The sequence below is a fragment of the Aythya ferina genome (genome assembly GCF_964211825.1).
Source record: "Aythya ferina genome assembly, chromosome: 1".
Classification (NCBI taxonomy): domain Eukaryota; kingdom Metazoa; phylum Chordata; class Aves; order Anseriformes; family Anatidae; genus Aythya; species Aythya ferina.
Genome location: NC_140296.1, coordinates 168,365,304 through 168,388,577, shown reverse-complemented (window position 1 = coordinate 168,388,577; position 23,274 = coordinate 168,365,304). Strand labels below are relative to the sequence as shown.

The 23,274-nt window shown below is 36.8% G+C and overlaps 1 protein-coding gene across 1 annotated transcript in view; it reads left to right on the top strand.

Annotated features, from left to right (window-relative positions):
- The window catches only part of TBC1D15 (TBC1 domain family member 15), a 30,658-nt gene that overhangs the window by 6,208 nt on the left and 1,176 nt on the right, over positions 1–23,274 (top strand). Inside the window, exons 2-15 of the mRNA XM_084500445.1 lie at positions 5,288–5,386; positions 5,618–5,692; positions 6,321–6,459; positions 7,885–8,095; positions 11,782–11,884; positions 12,845–13,042; positions 14,518–14,646; positions 16,543–16,646; positions 16,915–17,009; positions 17,558–17,674; positions 19,439–19,539; positions 20,265–20,364; positions 20,752–20,849; positions 22,664–22,780. Of these exons, the coding sequence (XP_084356571.1) occupies positions 5,288–5,386; positions 5,618–5,692; positions 6,321–6,459; positions 7,885–8,095; positions 11,782–11,884; positions 12,845–13,042; positions 14,518–14,646; positions 16,543–16,646; positions 16,915–17,009; positions 17,558–17,674; positions 19,439–19,539; positions 20,265–20,364; positions 20,752–20,849; positions 22,664–22,780 (1,686 nt within the window). The remainder of the gene's footprint in view (positions 1–5,287; positions 5,387–5,617; positions 5,693–6,320; positions 6,460–7,884; positions 8,096–11,781; positions 11,885–12,844; positions 13,043–14,517; positions 14,647–16,542; positions 16,647–16,914; positions 17,010–17,557; positions 17,675–19,438; positions 19,540–20,264; positions 20,365–20,751; positions 20,850–22,663; positions 22,781–23,274) is intronic.

Genomic DNA, 23,274 nt, shown 5'->3' with positions numbered 1-23,274 from the left:
TATCTTTTGGTAAGATTCTGCATCAAAGTGGCAGTGTGTCTTGTTTTCATTCTGTAGAATTAGGAAAATAGACCTAGTACAATTTCATGCTTACAGCTGGCAAGCGTGACATTTTAAGATTATTAAAAAATACGTAAAGATTTTTTTTTCTCCACCACTTTTTTAGGGAACAGTTGCCAACTGGATGCTTTTAGTGATAGCACTCCTTAGGTGATAATACTTTAAACATTTGAGGAACTTAAGGATATCATAGGTAGATAAACCTGGATTTGGTTACTCTTATTTTACTGTGATATTAAGGAAACTTTTTCATAGAACTGTCTGTAAGTTATAAGATGTCTGAAAACCTTTGAATTATTATATGTGCAGTTGCAAAACAATTCAAATGTATTTAAAATCAAGTTATTGTAAAGTTGTTTCGCTTGTCATATTACATCTTCATTTGTTTTAGTTGCATTTGTGTTGAATGTTCTTCGTTCGTTCTTCATTTTATTATAGTTGTGGGACCAGAGGGTCTGACTTCTTACATGTGTAATAACATCTAAGCCTGAGGAACTCTGGACAGTTCAACATATGCTTTCAAACAGGCGTGGAAAAAAGCGAATACAGTTGTTTAAATCAGAGTAGTTAGGTGTTTCATGGCTGGACAACTTCTCTGGCCTCCAGCAGGTGAGTAATGTGTGCTGCTTTGCTTCCCTGGGGTTTTGTTTCCACGGCTGGTCCTTTGACTCTGCAGAGCACAGGTTTCTTACTGGTGGCCGTGGGGGTGTAATATTGGGGTGAGGAGTACCTTTGGGTTTAAAATCCTAGGGGCACATCAACTTATCTAGTCACCTTTGTTGTGTGCTTATTAACTTCAACTTTTTTCATGATGGGGTTGTTAATGTATAGATATAGAGGAAGTAAAAGTGATGGCTTTAATCATATGAAAAGGAAATGAAAGATTAAGCTAGAGTCCACCTACTTCTTGCCTTTGAAAAAGAGACTGATGAAATACGTAAAATAAGGACTAGTACAAAATCAAGGTGAGCTAGTAGCATACCTTCCTGCCTTGTAATAAAAGAAGCATAGTCAACGAACTGAACAGGTGGGGCTCCTGAAACTGCTGAGTTCTTCCACGTAGCAGATAACGAGACTTTTCTAGATCAGACCTGTCGCTGAAGCTAAAAAGTTATCAAGATTTGAAGTAGAACAGGATGCTTTAGTGCACAGAGGGTGTTGACAGGTAATACAGATAGGATTAAGTTATGTTTTGGGGGTCATGGTTACTTTAACTGCTAATAATGGGGCAACTGGAGCACATTATGCTGCCCTGCTCATAGCACTTCCTTCACTGTCTGTACGTACCAGGAGCTCACTGCAAAGATTGTGGTTGCACATTTTACACAAGTCCTAACTATTTTAATGATGCTTCTGATTGTTCTCCAGCATTTGCTGTCTGTTCTCCCTCATCTTCTTTAAAGGTTCCCATCATACGTATTTTGCAGTAACGTGCTGTTCAGGCAAGAGACTACTTGCTGCAACTGCATGGTTTTGAAACATCTGTTTTTTTGGCTGTTCAAGAAGCCCACATGTGGTGATGAGACATTTGCCTGGTTGCTGGGCTGTGAGGCGCTGAGCAAACACCTTGTGGGCTGCACGGTGCGCCAGGTCAAGCTGTGCAGTGTTTTAGTAGTTGCCTACTGAGGGATGGCTTTTATTCAGATCTAACTATTGGTATACTGGCTTTTAATTTAGGCATTTCCTTAGTACTTGTATGTGTAATTTAATGTTGGTTTCCGTCTTTTAATGGGCTAATAGCTTGCCATTGCCGTCATACAAGAAAACAAAAATAAGTCACAAATTACATCTGGCTGTAACGTGCCGTCAGAATACTCTTGGAATTTTTGAGTTTTCAGCTTGCTAAGAACGTTGTGTGAAACACAGCCAAGTGTAGCCAGCCTTCAAGTGCTACCACTATGAAATCGTACTCTCAAAACCAACTTATTCACATTCAGCTATGTAATTAATTCATAAAATGCAGCTAAAGAGAGCAACTCAATATTTAAGATAATTCAAATATGATGACTTATAAAATGCTTTGTAATGGAATAAATTGTTAAAGCACTTTCTAGGTATTCTTTTGTAAGATTGGTGCCGTATTTTTCTTCAAACTAGTTATGTTATTGCATCTTCTAGACTACCACCTATGTGTGACTTAGAATCATAGAATATCCTGAGCTGGAAGGGACCCACAAGGAACATCAAGTCCAACTCCTGACCCCACACAGCACCACCCAAAAATCAGACCCTGTGTCTGAGAGCATTGTCCAAATGCTGCTTGAACTTGAGCAGGCTCGGTGTAGTGACCACTGCCCTGGGGCGCCTGTCCCAGTGCTCGAGCACCCTCTGGGTGCAGACCCTTTCCCTAACCCCCAGCCTGACCCTCCCCCGTCCCAGCTCCATGCCGTTCCCTCGGGTCCTGTCGCTGTCCCCAGAGAGCAGAGCTCAGCGCCTGCCCCTCCGCTCCCCTTGTGAGGGAGCTGCAGGCTGCCATGAGGCCTCCCCTCAGCCTGCTCTGCTCAGGGCTGAACAAACCAAGGGGCCTCAGCTGCTCCTCACACATCTTGCCCTCTAGACCCTGCATCATCTTTGTAGCCCTCCTTTGGACACTCTCTGGTAGTTTTATGTCCTTCTCATGTTGTGGCACCTAGAACTTCGCACATGGTACTTGAAGTGAGACTGCAGAGCAGAGCGGGACAATCCCTTCCCTCGCCCGGCTGGCAGTGCTGGGCCTGATGCACCCCAGGGTGCTGTTGGCCTCCTGGCTGCCAGGGCATGCTGCTGGCTCGTCTTCAGCTTGCTGTCGACAAGAACCCCCAGGTCCCTTTCTGAGGGGCTGCCCTCCAGCCTCTTGCCCCACTGGTCCGTATGTAAAGCCAGGGCTGCCCCTTCTCTGGTGCAGAATCCAGCACTTGCTCTTGTTAAACTTCATATAGCCGGTGATTGCCCAGTCCTCTGATTTGTCAAGATCTCTCTGCAAGGCGTGTCTACCCTCAGTTGAGCCAACTTCTTCCAATTATAGTGCTGTCTGCAAAGTTACTTAAAACATCTAGTTCTACATCCAAGTCATTTATGAAAACATTGGAGAGACTCAGCCTTCTTCAACAATTAAAACAAGTTATTTTTTTCTTTTTTTTTTTTCTTTTTTTTTTTTTTTTAAAGGCAGTCTAAGGTCAGTTGTGTTCAAGACTTGATAACAATTGGAAAAAATAAATACAAGGTTATACCTGTTGTTGAATAAGGATAAAACCTGACAGCTTGACTTTCTGGCCTTCGATACTTGGAGAAACTTTTTCTTGAGTAATGCTAGGAAGGAAATAAACTGCATTGTGGAAAGTGCTCTGTTTTACAGATGTCTTCTTCTGAGCATGTTCCTCGTTCTTTGATTTCATCATAACAGAGGTGGATCTGTTATGCAGAGCAATGTGGAATCACATCGCAGGAATAGATGTGTGGAGCAATGCAGGACTTTCCAGCTAGGTGACCTCTGTGGCATGGAGTCAAAGAACTGGGGCATGGGGGTCACTTTGTCTTTTCCTGTGAAAGGAAAAGTTTGTCCTTCTGAGAGATCAACGGTTGGAAAATAATAAAAGCATAAATTGTTAGACTGTTAGTAGTAGGGCTGATTTGACGGCATGGAATAACTGGTGTAATACATTGGACCAAGTGTTTCTAGACTGAGGAGGTGTACTTTGATAGTTAGTAAAATCATTGGCAGAAGTGCGGGTCTACCAGAGCAACTTTGAAACGGGTGGCTTGTCTGGAACGGCTGTCCCAGTGATTGATCGCTTCTTGGTTCAGTCTTAATAGATCAGGTCCAAATACTAGAAGGTAAAACTGAAATGAATGTGCAAAGTTGCAGTGTTTAAACAGGGATTGATTTTCAAAGCAGGTATTTGGTAGAAATAAAAGGGGGATCATTTTTGGTAGAAGAAAGAAAACCTGCAATAGTGAACAGGAAAGAAGACCTCGAGTATTTGGAAGGGAATTTAATAAAGTGTTGGCAATAATCCTTCAAGAGGGAGATTAGAGTTAAGTGACCTCTAGAGGCCTCTTCCAAGCAGTATTTTTGTGATTAAACCTGACACTTTAGAAATTTCTGTTGAAGAGAAATTTAAGAAATATATATACAACAGAAAGGACAAGTAAATCAGAGTTTTATTGGTATTTTTCAGTGCTGTTCAGCTTACATACCTAGACTTGTAGCTTGCTGGCCTGACTGCAGTTGTGATGATTTAAAAAATTTGATGAATGAGTAAGTTGAGAAAAAGAGATAATGGTATTTTAGTACTGAAGAAATGTAATCTCTCCCCCTGATAAGTTGAGAAATTACTTCATTTTGCTTTTAAAAATACGTATTTATTAAAGCAGTGTTGTTTTCTGCTTGGTTTGAAAACCTAATGTTATTATAGAAAATTACTGTTACTTCTTACGGATTTCACTTCCCCAAAATCTTAGCTTGGTGTATTAGGGACTTTTCCATCTTCTCTGGAAGAGTTGTGGAAAAAAGAACTTCTTTATATTGTTTATACAGTTCTTAGGAACTCTTATATAGAATGTAGCTTTGAAGAACCTGCTGAATTTTGACAGAACAATTCTTGGTTTTGTTATATTTTGTTAAGAGCATGATTGGAGTTCTGTTGCCCTTGGTTGTATTTCAGTTAACTGAAATGAATGCTGAGGTTTGGTGGGCAGTGCGCAGTCCTGCAGGCCACTCTTATGTGACTCTCACATTCTACGTTTGCAATGGAACCTTTGCTATTCAACCTGAGTGTACATGGCTGTTTTTTAGTTTAAGGCTGCAATTTTAAATGTCTTTGGAATTCATCTTTAGTAAACTAAGAAAAAGGACAGTTCAGTGTAAATTTACTGTAAAGTAAATTTATTGTAAAGTTCGCTGTAAATTCAGTGTAAATGGTTGCCATTTCAACATGCTTAGGTAACAAGTGGGGAAAAGGCAAACTATGTAAGAGATGCCTAAGAGAAGGCTATGTAAGAGAGCCTTCAAATGTTTCAAATGCTGTGTAGTGCTCAAACTTACTGCTTAGAGAATAGAATTAATAAGTTCCAGTTTCTATTTTTTCTTGACTTATGTGAAAGACTCTTGTCTTAGAAAGGGAAATAAAAGGAAAGGTAGAAAACTGTAACAACTGCTAGTTGATTGCTTCTACTTAAGTAGGTGAATCAAAATGCCAATATAACAGGAAATAAAATTTTAAAATCTTCTATTTCTTCTTTGTTATAGGTTGTATATGAGCAAGAAGGAGTTTGCATTCATTCATCCTGCGGAAAAAACGATGATCAGGACAACTTAATATCAGGAGTACTACGTGTCATAGAAAAGGTATTGGTGTTACACAACTATGGGAACTCCTTACATTTGTTGGCCAAGCACAAAATGTATTTGATAAATCTCAAATGTTCTCAAGTACTGGAATTCATTAGTGAATGAACATTGCATGTTTGATACCATCTGCATCATTTATATATATGTATAATGTAAGTTATGCCTGAATCATACTCTGGGTAAAGAGGGAGATGTGTACTTTACATTGATTGATTGATTGTATTGTAGGAAAATGAAGTAATAGTAGACTGGAGGCCACTGGATGATACTTTGGATACTTCTAATATCCTCTGCGCTGGAAAGGTATGTTTGTTGGTTTTGAGTGTTTTTCATTCTGTTTCCATTTTGTGGTAACTTTTGGGTAGATGATCTCATAACTGGCAGCAAAATCTATTTCTGTGACTATCGGTATTAATAGCTATGTGTAGGAATCTCATTTGTGGACTACAGCCCGGTTCAGGTTACTGGGATATAATATTTAGGTGATTGTGCTTGGTTCATACATAAAATAGAAGGGAACTGTCTATTTGAATAGTAAAGACCAAATGAGTGTAAAGCAAATCACAGTCACTGGTCTCCCTGCATCTATTATGCTGGGTTCTGGTGATTCATTCTTCATAATTAAACTCAAAACAGAGAGACACTGTTCTAACGCAAAGTAAATAAAGAAGTCTATGGAGGTTCCAAGAGCCAGTAATATATAAGCAGTGTTAAGAGAATGTTACTAATCTTTCTGCTTTAGTTTTACATTTAAATAGAGTTTTATGTTGGTAGAGTCTGTGAGAGAGGCTAGGATATTTTAGCACTATACTGGATTTAAGTAAAACCTTTTAGTCTTTGTCATAAGTAAAATTTCCTGTCTTGAATTGTATTGTTTCTTAGCCCAGTTTTCATGTCTTGTGCTTTTTTGATGGTTACCTTTTTTGCTTAGGATTCCAGCTCTGTTGTAGAGTGGACTCCAGCTCCCAAAGAAAAACTTGCCCGAGGAGCAGACCGTCCAAATAGCTATGAAGCAGAATGGGACATGGTTACCACAGTCTCTTTTAAAAAGAAACCTCATTCAAATGGAGGTACTTCAAAAATAAGTGGATTTTCTTTTTTCTTTTTATTAACCTGTAACTGAAGAATTGTCTGCTATATACAGTATATGAGTGTGTAAAAAAACAAAAGCCCACAATGGAATACCTGTTTTCTTCTTCCAATCTCATTTATTCCTTAAATTAGTAGAGAAGTGTATAGAAAGTAAATGTTAAATCTAACATCATGCTGTTAGGATCTTTAAATGATGCAGCAGTTTTATGTGCATTGTGCTCTTCTTAAATTCTTTCAAACAAATGGAATTCAAACGAGATGCCTTATTAGAAAGGAAAATGAAGGAAAAAAAAAAGTTTACTCAAATACATTTCAATATTGGAGCAGCAGGGGGAGATGGAATGTACAGCTATATTGGTACATGGGTCTCTTTATGTGGAAGCTTAGAAAACCAATTTTTGTGTAGTGAATGTACTTTGGCAAAATAATTTCATGGCTACATTATTTAGGTTACACTGTTTCAGTAGATGTGCTTAAAATAAATAAATAAATAAAATTATCCAGTCAGCTTTTCCCTCTGATTCTTGTAGTCTGTAACTGGAGACACTTGTTTCCTCCCATCTGTGATGGTTTTAAATGGTGCTAGCAGTCGTATGTTGTCATATGTCATTTATGAGTTCAGGGTTTGGATTTAAGATTGTGAATGTTTGGGGGTGAAGCACAGTCTTTGTTTATAGAATACTTTTTTGCATTTTTAAGAGGCAGAGTACATCTTGCTCCAAAGTGAGTGTTAGTGGGCACTAGTGACAGGGATGATGCTCTGCCACTTTCTGCTTATTTCCAGTTGCTGTAATTTGATCAGGGTAGAGTGGGATATGTGCCAGAGTCCTTGTAGGCAATCTGGCAATTTTGTGTCCCACAGTAGCGTAACCAATCCTTTAGTTTTTAATTTATACAGTCTTGCACAGTATTCTTGCACAGAGTGTATATATACTTGCACAGTAAGAGGTGTGGGGGAAGCTTTTCAATTTCTTCTTCTGTGTCTTGAGTGCAGCCTGACAAGACATGTGCGTGGTGTGCAGTGCACAGCATACAGTACTGTAATGTATATTACATTTAGCTCGAGTGAGCACTACTACCAGGCAGAGGTGCTGATGGGATTCATCTGCTGCTGATATTTGATACAGCAGTTACATGCTTATCTGCTGGATTGCTTTCTTAAATTGTCGACAGAGCTTTAGGGAAGCAGTCTGACGGAACTGGTTATTATTTTAAGTCTGCAGAACAGAAGGCACAATGAGAAATCGTTGTAGTAATTACAGTATATTTTATTATTAGAACTATTTCTGGATTTTGAGTTTCGTGTTTTTTTTAGTTTGTTTTTAGAAACAGTGACAGATAAAGCTTTGTAGTTGCTAATAATGGAAGGCAAACTAAAATCTTGTGGTAATTTTGTTTTTAAGATGCTACAGCTCATGCAAATGGAGAAAGCAAGTGGTCGTTCCTGTTCAGTTTGGCAGATTTAAAATCAATCAAACAAAACAAAGAAGGCATGGGATGGTCTTATTTGGTGTTCTGTCTGAAGGATGATGTGAAGCTTCCAGCTCTTCACTTCCATCATGGAGATAGCAAACTCCTAATTAAATGCCTTGAAAATCATGTTGTGCTGAGTGAGTAAGTATCAGACAACTCTTAGTTCTGATTTAAAGTATGGATTGTTGGTTTACTTTTATTTTTTTAATTCTGCAGTGAGGTTCAGATTAATGCTTCGTGAGGTACTTTTATGTCCCTTTTCTATTAGTAGAATCAATTGTCAAGGTGACTAAAGCTGAAAATTCACATACACACTTAGAATGTGGGCTGAAGTTTTTAAACTTGGATCGATTTATAAACTATTCAGAACTTGCTGAAGTGTAGCTCCCTCTTGTGGATACAGAAGCTTCTCAGGAACTCTCAGATAATTTAAAGTTAAATCCTTCTTCATGAACCACTACTGTTAAATGGGATAACTCATTTAAAATTTTGGATCTCCTACTATAAGTAAAATATCTGAGTATTGATGTTGCCCTGTGAGTTAACTTAGAGTATTTTCAGTGAAATGAAATGAAAGGGTAGGTAGAGCATGAAGAAACCATGAGGTATTTCATCAGTGTAACAGGTGTTGTGTTTTCAGACATGTTTTTTTTTAGCATCACTTGCAACAACATACTCTGATGAAAGATTTGAAGGCAGATAGTGAAGTGGCTTTGAGAATGTTAATGGAGAACTGTTCTCATGTTGGGAGCGTTAAGAAGGTCAGAATTTTCTTCTGCAAGTAGGTAAAGCTGAGGCCTTGTTAATATTGTCAGGTTGGAGTGCAAGCCAATGGGATATGAGTGTAGTGTAGTCACTGAATTGATTTGCAAAAGGCTTTGGCAGTATGGTGGTGATTGAATTTGGGACACTCTGAACTTGTCAACTGCTTGGAGAAGGTGGCAGAGTCGGTGAGACCAGCTGGTGAAATGGTACTTGTTGGTGGGCTTTTCAAGAGAGAAAAGTAATGAACACAAAAGCAGGAGGGCATTAAGAAGCCGAGGTAGAGGTAATTAAGAATATTCTCTATATAATTGTAGACTAGGAAATCCTGGATGGCAAATTTATTTACTTCCAGTTCTACACAGTCATGTGGTACAAATAATTGTAATTCATATTGCTATGTAAAATTGGTGCTTATTGGTGAGTCCCTGAATGGAAATGGAGCAGATAATGATTTTTGTTCGTGTTCAAAAGACTTTTTCACATGGTCTGTGGTGAGTGATTGGGCACTTTAACATTCTTTTCTTTGATCCATTAGTTGTTTGATTCTTGCCCTTCATAGCTTCTTGCCAGGTAATGTGGATATTCCTGCTGGGACAGTGCAAAACAACATTTCTCCTCAGGCTGAGGAGAAGTGTAGAAAGAGAGGCTCTCATGTCTGTTCTTAAAAGAAAGCAGTGTGTAAAGCTTGTGCAGTCTGATCCAGCAGGTGTCCCCACTGGAGGGTTCAGGAGTTCCCGAGCCAGGGAAGATGGGGAAACTTGAGGGCATGTTCATTTGGGATGTGCTGAGCTCCGTAGTATTGCTGCCTGAAAAAGTACAGAGCGTTACAGAATGGAACAGCAGATAGTTTGGGAAAGTTAAAGCAAAAAGCTGATGCAGCTATGGAAATTAAATTTGCATGAAGTCAGGCATTGAGTTGAACAGGAACTTCCAGTTTTAGTTTTCTTACTTAGATTCTTCTTTTCCAGTTAAGATGTAATTTTGGCACCAAAGTCTGTGGTCTAGTCATGCATGATTCTTCTGTTGAAAAGAATATGCCACAACTTGTGCAAGTAGCAAACTTTATTTTTTATATGTTCCTGTCCTTTCCTAATAGTTACTTATGCTTTAATATATGGTGTATATAAGCTAACAGCCTCTTTTAAGGAAAGATGCATACTCAATTTTCTGAATTGCATAGAGAAGTAGATGGCAATGTAATTACTTGGTTTTCCAGCCTCTACATCTGTCTAGATTGCAGGTACTGATGTTATGACAGAGTATTCTCCTAAAACACCTTTCTGTTACCTCAAAGCTGTTTGCATTTCTTTAACACCATTATAAAATGTCATGACATTGCTGAAATTGGTATGTGTGAAGTAACTGAACCTGAACAAAGTACTTGTAATCTCTTGCTTTAGAGATTCTTTTTTTTTTTTTTTTTCCTAGTTTGGCTGCACCAGGGTAATATTGAGGAAAATACCATACTGATGAGTCTTTCTAAGCAGTAGTATTATGAATAAATGTTTACTGAAGTGTCTAGCTCACAAATATGTTTTGAAACAAATATGTTTTGAACATCACCCAAGTAGCTGCCCATACTGAACAAGCTGTCCAGAGCAAATGTTTAATTAAAATGGAAATATTGTACAAAGTTTTTGTTCTTTTAGTTAAGAAAAGGCATGGTACGTGACTCAGCCTGTGTCCCTATGCTGCTTTTTTAGCACAAGCCAGTTGAGCTTCATTAACTGTTGCTGCTGTGACTATGGTGTCTGGCTGTTCCAAAATGAGATCTCTTGTCAGATTTCATATCCGTCAATGTTAACAGTGTCCTGTCATGTTGGAATTGAAGACAGATAAGGTTTATTAAAAAATTCTTATCTTTGACTTTAATAACATGGCAGATGATGCAGGTAATCATAAAAGTAAAAGTTTTTTTTTTTTTTTTTCTTTTTAAAACTAGAAATGGTGGATTTAAACTTTGGGAGAGAACAACAGAAAAATGTATTTTGTAAATGTAAGTCTGTTCAATGTATTAGGATCAGATGGCAAGGTGCTTAGCTTTCTCCAGCCTGGCTACTAACTCCAAGGCTTGTATGTCAAAGTGACTTCTGAACTGTTCTCTCTGCTGTATTATATTAAGCTGTAAACTGTGGTGATTCAGAAGCCAATTAATGAATTGATCAGGTGTCCATACCAGAGGAGTGAAGAGGATGTAGAGGGAATGAGAACAAAAAAAAAAAAAAAAAAGGATTAAAGAAAAAGGAACAGCATAGTCCCAGCTGCCTTTGGTATAGTTTTCATCTGACTGTGCAAGCCTGAAGTACAAGAAAAAGAAAAAAAACAACCCCCAAAACAGTGAATTAAGTCAAATCAGTTGTGTTCATTTAGCATTTGGAGTCTACACAAAAATATATTTGTGTGGCTGTAATGAGGCATTCCTGTTTCACAACACAATGGCTGTGGTGTTAATAAACTCTTACTGGGATAATTTTTAAAATTATGTTGACAGTAGCTGTTGTAGTACTGTTGGTTAGAAATTTGTTGATGTGCTTTTGTACATTGAAAGGCAGTTTGTATTCCTTTATGAAATGTTTAACAGTATGTCTTAATGTAAGATTTTCTGATCAGTAGAGCGAATCCCTTAACTGCTTATGGTGACAGGGGTTCTTTTCATTTGCCCAGTTACATTAGAGGTGTTTCAGTGTGTGTATTGGGGTTGACTGTCTCTCACTAAATTTCCTTTCCTGTGTCACCTCTCTTTGTCCACTATCAAATGTAGAAAATACTTGCTCTGAAAGATAACTTTTACAACCCACATGTAATTTCTCCATACAGCATTGTAGTATTTTGAAAACCTAAAGAATATAATTGAGAATGAGTATGACTAATCTTAGAGAACATGAAAGTCCTGTGGTATAATGTGTTAGCATGTGGACTTTCGCCAAGAATGATCTTACATCAAGCCTGTTTTCCTTGCACAAAACCTGGAATGTGACTTCTAAAACCTTTAAAAGTTATAAAACATTTTCAGAAAAAACTGGTGGTACTTACAGAAACACCATGCTTTAATTTTCTTGCAGATCTCCACAGGATAAACGAATTCTTCTTGTGAATTCTCAGAACAAGTCTCTGTCTCAGTCTTTTGAAAATCTCCTTGATGAACCATCATATGGCTTACTGCAAGTATGCGTTGTTTGATTTTTTTTTTTTTTTATTATTATTCTGAACCATTTATTGAAAGAAAAAAAACCTTTCTGTATCATAAATATCCCCTGAATCATTGCCATTCTGGAACCGTTGATGTCATCCTAAAACAGCTGTTTGCTGTAGAAAATACACTTACTTGTAAGTTTAGTACGCTACTGATTTCTTTACCTCCCTGTGAACTATTTCAAACCTATTCAAGTTAATTTTGCCTGTGTACATTTAGGTACAAATAGTTTTAGAAATTGAAAGAGGGAAAATTGTAGGTGTTATCAAAATGTATCAGCTAGGATTTCCTAAACTTTCTTTGACCAAGTATTCTCTTCCTGTTTTCTGACAGTTTTGAAGGGATGCTGGAAATTGAACAGCAAAGAGCACAGTGTTGCTTAAGAGGTTTTTAATCTTAAAACTGGTTATCATTAGGTGGAGTTTGTGGCCTTACGAAAGTCAGCAGCAAAATTTCTAGTGAGGCCAGAGTTCTGACCCACTGGTTCATTTAATTACATTAAATCTTCATAAGTTTCATAATCTTCATAGTTTCTTGACTGACTTGTCAGAAAAACATTTTTTGTGATGCTGCCAGCAGAGTATGTGATGTTTCAAGGTGCTTTTCCTCTGTGCAGGTAGAGAAGGTAGGCAGAAGGAAGATGTTTTGTGACGTTAATCACAGGAAAGTAAACACTAAATCTGATCTTATACATACGTCAGCATACTGCTATCCCATCTTTCAAATCAATCAGTAGTATTATCTTAACACTTAAGATCTCATACTTGTTTTTATTGTATAGTGAATGTACTGTATGAAAATACTTGTACATGAAACTTCAATAGCTTTGAGACCTACTGTAGATATTAATACTCGTTGTCTACGTTGAGTACAAGAATTCCAAATAATCTGAGGTTTTTCATATTTTGCTTGTTTTCCTTGTTATAACACAGAAATGGAAGAAAGATCCATACACAGTAACAATGGGAAGATTTTCCAAAGTCACAAACTATATTTTTGACAGTTTCCGATCAAGTGACCCTTCAACTCAGCGGCGACCACCATCAGAAATGGCAGACTTTCTTAATGATGCTATCCCAGGGCTAAAGATAAATCAGCAGGAAGAACCAGGATTTGAAGTCATTACACGAGTGAGTGTGTAAATGAATATAGTACAGATGCTTTGGTTCTTTTTATGTGTACATTTGAAGGAGCTGTAAGCTTGAAGCTTGATGACTTGTGGTGTTTGTTTGGCAATTGTGGCATGTGCTGCCCTGCCATTTGTTGATGAGATTAAGATAAGGAGCCACTTCTTGAATATCAGTTTTATGCCTGTAAGTACAAATTTTGCTTAAAAAAATTGTCACAACTGAAGCAGGGATAATCCTTATTATTATCCTTAAGATTATCCTTATCTTATAGAATAACTACCCCGCAAACCGAACTGTCTCACTTCATGCTTAGTGTTTCCTCTTTGGTCAGATAGGAAACAGTATTAAGTAAAATTGGGGTGTGCAAGCTAATACCTAACTTCCATGGCTGATCACTTTAACTTTTCAATTTGTTTTAAGAGAATTAAGATGGTTTAAAAAGATTAAAATGAAATATTTAATTGGATAACTAATGTCTGTGGTGTATAAATGTACAGATTGATGTATCGCTTGAACCAAAACTAGAATGAACTTGTAATTGTGTCATGAATCACTTTTTGTGGGCTCCTGTTGTTTTCTTCCACTGATCAGTGGAAAAGATGTATTTTAAATGCTTGTGATTACCATTCAAGCAGCTCATGTTTCTTAGTGTTTCACTGTTTTGTCAGTTTCTCCTTGAGTTCAAAATAGTGTTAATAGCTTGTCAGTAACAGTATGAACTACGTATGAACTACATATTAAAAACAATACTGACCTGTGTTAATCTGGCTAACGCCCTTGACTTCTCAGTCAAAAACTTTGAAAATGTGAAAAATAAATTGGTTTGGTGGTTACTAAATGATTCTAGAAAATAAGGATCAGCTGTCTGCTAAATTCTTTAGTGTTTAAACATGCAAGTTGGAGTAAGACTAACAGCTGAACTATGGAACTTCAGGCATTAGGAGTTCTGAAAATAATTTCCCTTGTTTTTAAGGGATAGTGTAATGTATTTGATCTTAGAGCCACACTGTTTGGACTGTGTGGGCATAACATTCATGAACCTGAGTTTGTTCTCTCTTAAAAGAACGTGCTTTTGAAGTGAAGCTCCCTATTGTCCCTGTTTGCTGTGCTGCACATACTTAATGCATTTCAGGTTGCTTAGAGGCATTCAGTCTGTGGGACTAGGCTGAAGTCAGTTCAGAGATGTCTGGTGTTGGTGGAAGGCTATTTAAAACACACAACCTCCTCTGAAATATGCAGTAGTAGCATAGATAGCCAGGTTCTTAGCACAAAGTGTCTTGTTCTTTCTGCCTGCATTGGTCCACGCTATTTGCTAATGTAGAGTTACTAACTGTAAGGATCTAAGGTGAATTTGAATATGCACATGGGAAAATACAGTCGAACTGAACATAAGGAACTGGCAAGCTTTGTGTGACTGTTCAAAAATACTGAAGCATTTCATTGGGATTCATAGAACACCTTTGTGTTTGTTTCAGATTGATCTAGGAAAACAACCTGAAGTTAGTAGAAGAGAGCCTGTGTCAACTGAAGAATGGGCAAAGAATATGGATTCCGAAGGAAGAATTTTAAATGTTGACTACATAAAGCAATCAATATTCAAAGGGGTAACTTGTTTTTCTAAAGTTAGCAAGACCTGTGGCTGGCTTCTGGTCCCTTTTCTCTCCATCCCAAACTGTGGTTATACTGTTTTCTTTATACATGTAATGCTTTATATGCAGGACTTCAGGCACAAGCCAGTCAGTATTGCTGGAGAGACTTTATAAAAATGATTTAATGCTAATTGAATACCTCCTGAGTCTTGCAGCCAGACAGTGTGCTGTACAGGTAGAGAGATCTTACGGTGGATGGCTAAAGGGAGTGAGCTGGAAAGACAGAGGCCTGAGTGATTGAGGGGAGAAATCAAAGTGTCTTTCAGAAAAACACTGCAATGTTAGGGTATCTATTTTATTCTTAAGGGCGTTTTCTCTTCTTTTTCCAACAAAAGCTTCTTTCTTTGCTGAGCAGTTTACCTGGATTTTGCCCTCAGTACTCATCGTTTGCCGAAATTTATTATTGAACTGCAACGTGAATGTGAATTCAGTCTTGGCAGCACAATTTTTAAAACTTGTAACTATACTGTAGCTATTCTACCCAACATACTTTTTTTTTTTTTTTAAGCAAGTGGTTTTTTAATGGGAATCCAGCTGCCTTAATCATGCATTCTTTGTGCACCTGTTGGTGCATGTTTATAAGCGTGCAGTCTCCTGTTCTGGGAGTTTAAGCAGGGATAGAGAATAATAAAATTAAAATTACAGTCTTTTTTCTTAAAAATACATATTAAGGAATGAACTGTGAAGAGGGCAAACCAAAACTAAGACCCTTTACAGCTTGTTTGACTGTTCTTTTATATATTTTTGCCCTGAGGCATCTAGTTAAGGACCCTGCATGATGATTTCTACAAAACTTTTTTCCCAACAGCTGAAGTTTCTCTGTCCTCTCTGTTGTCCATTGCCAGACGAGTGAGTGCCCAGTGTTATTCATGACTCTGAAACCAATGTAACTTCCAATATGTTAAATGCAGATTCTCTTATAAGAGCATGATTCTCTTAAATTGTTTGCATATTACTGAAAAAGTTCCAGTTACTGCTTGGCTAGAGCACCAAATTTCAGTGGCTGATGCTATTTGCAGCACTTACCTTCCTTGCCTCAACTTAATGGTAAGTGAAAAAATACAGTGAGGCATGAAGCATTGTGTCCCCAGCATGCGGACTAGCCTTGGATTGGTAAATTCCAGAGTGTTGTAGCAGAAGTGCTTTATTCTTATGACTATACTGCAGGAGTTGGAAGAATCTCTTTTGTTAAGTGGGATAGGATTCAGCTACTGCATTTTTATCATATAAAAATGAGTTTTATTTAGATCTCTGGCAAGTAGTGTCCTTGAGTAGACAGTGGTATTTTGAATTGCATGGAAGGTTCATCTGTATGTTGGCCATGTCTTGATAGACATAACTATTTGTTTTAAAAAAGTAAAATGAAGTAGGAGGCTAGTACTCAAGATCAATTTGTGGAGAGACCAAATGTTTGACAGTTACACAGCATCATGTTTAAATATATAAATTTTAAAGGTACTTTTTTTTTTTAATTTCTTAGTATCTGTGATGCCCTTAAGGTTTTTATACCAAGCAGTGAAGCAAAAATATATAAAGAAATACCTTTTGTAAAGTTTGTTTTATGTTCTAAAGATGAATCCAACGCTTCTGTGGTTTGTAGGACATGTTAAACTGGTTTTCATTCCATTTTTTTTCATAGTCTAATTTGTATTGCTGCTTAATCATATTTTCTCCCTCTTTTTCCTGCAAATGTGTTATGTACTTAGCAGATAAGATTTGGCTATAATGTAGAAAGAGAAAACAGTTTTTTTTAATGTTGTTGCTTCAAGAAGCATTGTATTTATGTAGAAACATTTCCTCCCCAAATTGAAATGGTCTTTTTGTTAATGTTCCTTATCTATTTTTCCCTAGGGACTCTGCCATACTTTAAGAAAAGAGGCATGGAAATTTCTTCTGGGGTATTTTCCTTGGAATAGCACTAAAGAAGAGAGAGCAAATTTACAAAAGAGGAAAACGTGAGTACGGTTTTATTAGGTTAGAAAATACATGAAAAGTTTCTTTTCTTAAGACACATCTTTAGAGACAGCTATTAAAGTTTGTTCAATACAGTGAAGTGTTTGAGACCTTAAAAAGATTGTTCTGTGCAAAGAAAAATGTTACATAAACAAATTGCTCTTAGCCTGTTTAGTCCAAATAACAAGTAGAATGAATGCTTAAATTAAAAAAAAAAAAAAAAGTAATGACTGAGCATGTTTTGGTTTCAAAATAATCTTTCTTCTTCAGGGATGAATATTTCAGGATGAAACTGCAGTGGAAATCTGTCAGTGAGGAACAGGAAAAACGAAATTCAAGATTAAGAGACTACCGGAGTCTTATAGGTAAATTTAGTTTCAGAAACATGTAACTGAATTCTCAAACATTTATAGTTCAACTTGAAATAACTATAATCTTGAGTAACATGTATGAAAAACCACTAAAAACTAACATGCTGCTATTCTCAAAGGTGTCATAAATTGTTATATGCTCAACATTGAAACGTCTTTAACTGGTGTAATTCAGAGCTTTACATCTTACTATTACAGATACAATTAACATTGTATCGATAACTTAAATAAAGTTGTTCTTAATCCTGGTAGTTAAAGAACATGTCCTCTGAATTATAATCAGTAATTATGCCATTAAAAATTAAACGTTTTTTTTAAAAGGGTTTCAAATCCATTTACAAGTGAACCTTTTCATTCAAGACAGGAAGGATTTTTTTACTTTATTTCAAAATGACATTCCGTGATGTAGTTGTTGTCTTACAGTATTCAAACCTTTGAAACAGTGTTTGACAAAAAAAATCACTTAAACTATCCTGAATTCATTAGATCCTGGCTTTGTAGAACATGTTTTTAAAATGTTTTTAACTCTGAACTGTTTTTAGAGAAAGATGTAAACAGGACAGATAGAACAAACAAATTCTATGAAGGTGAAGATAATCCAGGACTGATTTTACTTCATGATATTTTGATGACCTATTGCATGTATGACTTTGACTTAGGTAAGTTACATTCCTCTGAACTTAATCTTTTTAGATTCTGATTTAGTTTTACTTGTGTTAAGGACAGTTAATAGAATTCAACTTGTTTTAATTACAATACTTTCTTCAAATGTCAATGTTTATATTTTAATAATGTAAATAACTTTGGTTCCTGTCTGCTGCTTCTTCCTCTCTTCTATTTAGTATCACAGGCATCTGAATTCAGTTGAGATGGGGTTAGGACTTATGTGGCAGTTTGCCTTCACAGTAGCTTTACTGTTGTTTTCATAGACTTGAAGCAACTTTGCTCTTCAGAGTTTTATCTGGGTTTGGGTATTTGGAGCATGAGCGTTATACACATTTTTAAGACTGATACACCAATTACAATTATAAACCAGCTGCCACTGCTGTATTTAAAGCTCAGCATGCTTAACCAGCTATTTGTAAACACGAGTGTTGTTATGAATACTTCAAAAGCTGATTCTCGAGGAGTACACTTAGCAGTCTGTCAGAAACTATGATACAGAGTATGCATCTGTTGCGGAAGGAAAAGTTCATAACGTCTTCCTTTAATTACAGTATAGCTGAGATGTCTGTCTTGACTTCTTTTACTTGTCTTGGGAGGGAAAAGAGATTTCTAGCTGGTTCCCCCGCCTTCACCCCTGGCATGACATTGGGCTGTTCTATACTTGCAGGTATTCTGTTTCAGAAAAGTGTTGGGAGTCTGCAAAAGTCTGCTTTGACAGATTTTGAATGCACAAAGTAGGAACAAATCTTTAATTACTAATAAACTTGCTGCAGAGTAGTAGTACTTGCCGGATTTTGTCCCTTCTGTCAAGTCTGTGAAGACGCTTGATCTTTTGGCTTGAAAAAGGGAAAATTAGAAAAGACTCCGTCTAAAAGTGCAGCTCTTACCCGTCTTTCCACATTTCTGTCTGCATTAGCATGCAGTGACATATATCTTAGTGAAATAAAGGCTTGTTCACCACCTACACAGTGATGGAAAAAATTATTTAGATGGCTTAAATTTATGCAGGGGAGAAGTCTTATGTTTTATAAACAAACAAGAATAATGGAAATGCAGTACCTTTGACACCACTCGCTATCCTGGGTTTCTAAGGTACTCAATTGTTGATAAAATGGTGTTGATACCTGTTGATACAACATTTTTCTGAATGAATTCCTCAAGTCAAATATTAATGAAACTGTTTTTGATCTTTAAGAGACTTAAGCTGTCCGGAACAGCATTTTCTCTGGATTTATTTTAATTGGCTGTAGTATTAAATTCAGGGAGCAGAACTTTTCTTTTGACCTTTTTGAATTATTTACCTGTTTTCTGTTCCTTTCTCTGTTTTTCCTTCTCAAACCTACTCCTATTTTCACATTCGACTCCAGTTCTCTTTGGTTACTCAGTTATAATTGCATTGTTAAGAAGTGCAAACAGCCAAGCTTGAGTCTAAGTGAGAAATGTAATGTGCTAAACCAACCACTGATGATAGACATGCACATCAATTATTTTCTCCCTTGCTTAAAGAAGTCCCCAGCAGCAGTGGGGCATAGTTGACTATAGCAGCAGTTGTAAGGTAGCTGAGAGAGTGAGAAAGAAGGGGAAACAACTAGCTCAAAAAATCCTTTTCTTCTACTGTTCTTAAGCATGCTGTTAAGTACAATTACAGTGTCCATACAAACTTGGAATGCAAAACTTGTTTTGCTTGGTTATTCTTTAAAAAATGCTGTTTAACTGTTGAATTTAACTAAATTCCTGTCTTTTTTGTCTCCATTGAGGTTATGTCCAGGGAATGAGTGACTTGCTTTCACCTGTCTTGTATGTTATGGAGAATGAAGTAGATGCCTTTTGGTGCTTTGTGTCATACATGGATCAAATGGTAAAAATAAGTTGTTGTTTTTGGCATACATAAAACAAAAAAGGAAACGTAAAGCTGCAGATAGCTTTTGGGCTTAATTAAAAAAAAAAAAAGTTTATAAAACAAAATACTTATAAAACAAATATTATCTTCAGTTTGAAGCCAACTGTTTTGATTGTTGACAGAAATTTAGCTAGTACTCAAAAAAAATTCCAAGGTAACGTAGAGCCAGAGTGCACAAATTCATATCAATCAGGAGTCCTCCAGAAGGATTTTGTACAGGGTAATGGTTCTCTATCAGAACTGCCTTTTGGTACTTGTTAAATGGAATTGAGACTTCCCACAAACAGAAGCTTTTCTGAATTGTGCCTGTGGTGAAACAGTATGTGGTACAGCACATAAAAACTAGTGCAGCAATAAAAGAAAAGTTTTTTTTTGTTTGAGTGCAGTGATGCTGCAGTAGTACAGAGTGTGGGTTAATTTAAAATATCTTTTATTATATACCAAAGTAAATACTATTGTTGGAGAAACACAGTTTGCTGCTTTACTCAAACCTTTCAGTAAAAGGCAGACATTTCTTTAAATACAAGTGCAATCTTTTAAGGGCTCCACACATGAAATACTTAAAGGGGTGAGATCCACTTGCTATGATAAAACTTCTTTGTTATAATTAACCATATCTGCAAATCTCAATCATCATTATTTGACTGATATAAATGACATTGCTAATATTTTATTTTATCCAGCATCAGAATTTTGAAGAACAGATGCAGGGTATGAAGACACAACTAATTCAGCTGAGCACTTTGCTTCGTTTACTAGACAGTGGATTTTGCAGTTATTTAGGTAGGTGTGTTATTCATGCATGGTAACTAAAGCAACTTACTGCATTCTGTGTGCACTGATATCCCAACCAGTCTTTAAACATATTTCCAATAATAATATTAAATGTACACAGGACTCATTTACTGGACTTCTAATTTAGGAAACACCTATAAGATTTTGATAATTGTTCCATGAGTGTTGGAAAAAAGTTATCTTGTTACTGAATTAAAAAATATGCCATCGTCCACCAAGTATCATTGATTTTGAAGAGGGACCACCATACTAAAGATCGGCTGTATGAGTGTGTACCTGTAAATGTGTGTGTGTATATATATATATATATATATATATATATTCCCCCCCCCGCCTTTCTCTTAACCAAATCTGGTATTTTTCTCTTATTCCTAGAATCTCAAGACTCAGGCTACCTTTATTTTTGCTTCCGATGGCTTCTCATCAGATTTAAAAGGGAATTTAGCTTTCAAGATATTCTTCGACTCTGGGAGGTAAGCAGGTATTTCATCACACAAACTCCATCAGTTTTTGGATTTCTGTAACGTACCCTTCTTCAGTACAAAAGCATGGATCATTCTACAAAGCAATAGGCTCATAGAAGGGAAAAAAACCCTGCATCAATGTAATAAGGAGAGGACATTAGCATATGTTACGTCTTTTTAGCCAAAAGAACAACTTGGGAGTTTAATGAAAAAAATCTTTCTAAGATCTGATGGGGACAAGTCAGCTTTTTCATAAGATTTGGATAGGATCCCTCAGATGAGGCTCATAAGTGAGAGTAGTTACTGGAGAATGTCAGCTTACTTTTTTTTTGTGAAAAACAGAAGAAAGAGCACTTGTGTCTCTGATTATTAGTTACTCATCTTTCTGATATTCGGCTTGATATTGATATTGCTTTATAGATTATGAGGAATGAAGCTGCAGCAGGTAGTTTTTGTTCTTGCCAAATCCATAACCAAGTCTTCTGACATTATCCTCTTTAACCTTGATGCCAAGTAACATACTATAAAGGATATCAAAATGTAGAGATTCTGATAATTCCAGGTTAATGAGATTTTTTTTTTTTTACTGAAGCGATTTTGTGTTCAGATAGCATAATTAAGATAAACAAACTTCTTTGAGCACTGTTTAATTCTTTGTTCTAAGAAGAAAGTCTAACAAGAGTACAGCTCTATTGTCCAAGATGCATTTAACAAGAGCACACTATTACTCTTACTTGGGAGTTATCCATGTAAACATTCAGATGAATGGGAGCAGCCTGGAAAGGAGTGTTTTGCAGGACATAACATCACATAGAATTGTGCTGGGGAACAGAAGGGTTATGAAAAGAACGGGACCAAGATGCATAAGGTTTCTTCTATAAAGAAAACTAATGTTGTTTGTGGTATAATGAAATATAATGTTGATGCTTCATTCATTTTTTCCACTTAAGGAGGAGAACCATTATATAAAACTGTTGAAAGTAAATCATTTTCCAGTTCAGTGCCTTATATCAAAACAAGGAATGGAGAAGGTTCTTCACAAGGCTGGCGATGAGGTGTTCACCCTAGAGATGGGGCATATCAGTCTCCATCAGGCTGACCAGCAGCTAGAACCTTACTCTCTCTAAGCAAGAGTTGTAATCATCAGATTGGGGTAGAAAATGTAGGTGGTTATATCATCACTGCATGGGGCAGCAGGGTGTGCTAGGCAGTGCATGCACTAGAGGGGTGACATTCTACCTTGTGTGGATAAGTTGGGCTGCACAGCACGACTGCAGAGTCATTTGCAGTGCTATGTACAACATTACATACTTAGCATCTTTCACAGAAATACAATTGCAAGTTGAGCTGTTTTGCTGCTCTGTCTGGGTGGGATTATGTACAGTGTTTTAGTAGTCTCTCCCAAATTCAACCCAGATAGCATACTGACCAGCTGCTGAGATGTTCTAAAATTGAGAGCAGCTCAGTCCTTCCTTCACAGTGGATACCCTCGACATACAGTATTACCTGGTAATTTCCAGCCAGCCTTTTGATCTTTTTCCCTTCCGCAAGTGAACTGCCTTATTCTCAAGATGGCACAGGAAGACTGGGTAGAAAAGGAAGAACTAAGCATTTAGTGATTCAAACTTGCAGTTGTCACTAATTGGCTAAAATAAAAGTTTTTAAAATTTCTAGAAATACTTAGATGCCATCAAAAATAGTTTGTTCTTAAACAACTAGGCTTTAGGGCTTACTGAAGCTTCATTAAAACATTTTCTAACATTTACCTTTCTTCTCAGAGGAAGGACATAAACATTTCAAAAGTTTTTCTCATATTTTAACAGGTCATGTGGACAGAATTGCCTTGCCAGAATTTTCATCTTCTTCTCTGTTGTGCTATCTTAGAATCTGAAAAACAGCAAATAATGGACAAGCACTATGGCTTTAATGAAATATTAAAGGTACTAAGTTCTTATACATTATTTTAAATATTAATTATTTTTCTGGAGTGAGTATAGTATGTCTGTATTTCATGGTTAGGGGGAATAGGTGTAGGAAAGGTCCATACTATCTTCAGAAATGTGAATATATGTTTAATATCTGTTTTTCATACTTCCAAAAAGGTTTATTGGATGCCTGTGGTTTGTAGTAAGATCATCGACAAATGGTTCTCTTGCTTAGACTGCTGCTTAGTATGTTTATTCTTAATATTTGCTTTGTCTTCTGTAGTCTCATTTGATATGTTTGAAAACATGAAAACATGAGCTGGGGTTAACTGGAAAGACTGGGTGGTTTGTCACATTTGGAAGTACCATAGATTCTCCTTAAAGGTCTCAGATAGTGATGAAAGCCAGCAGTTAAATGCATCTTTCAGTACCTATTTTGTTAATGCAAATAGAGCATGTTCAGCACTTCACAGCTTAAGGGGCAAACCTATGATACTTATTAGCAGTGC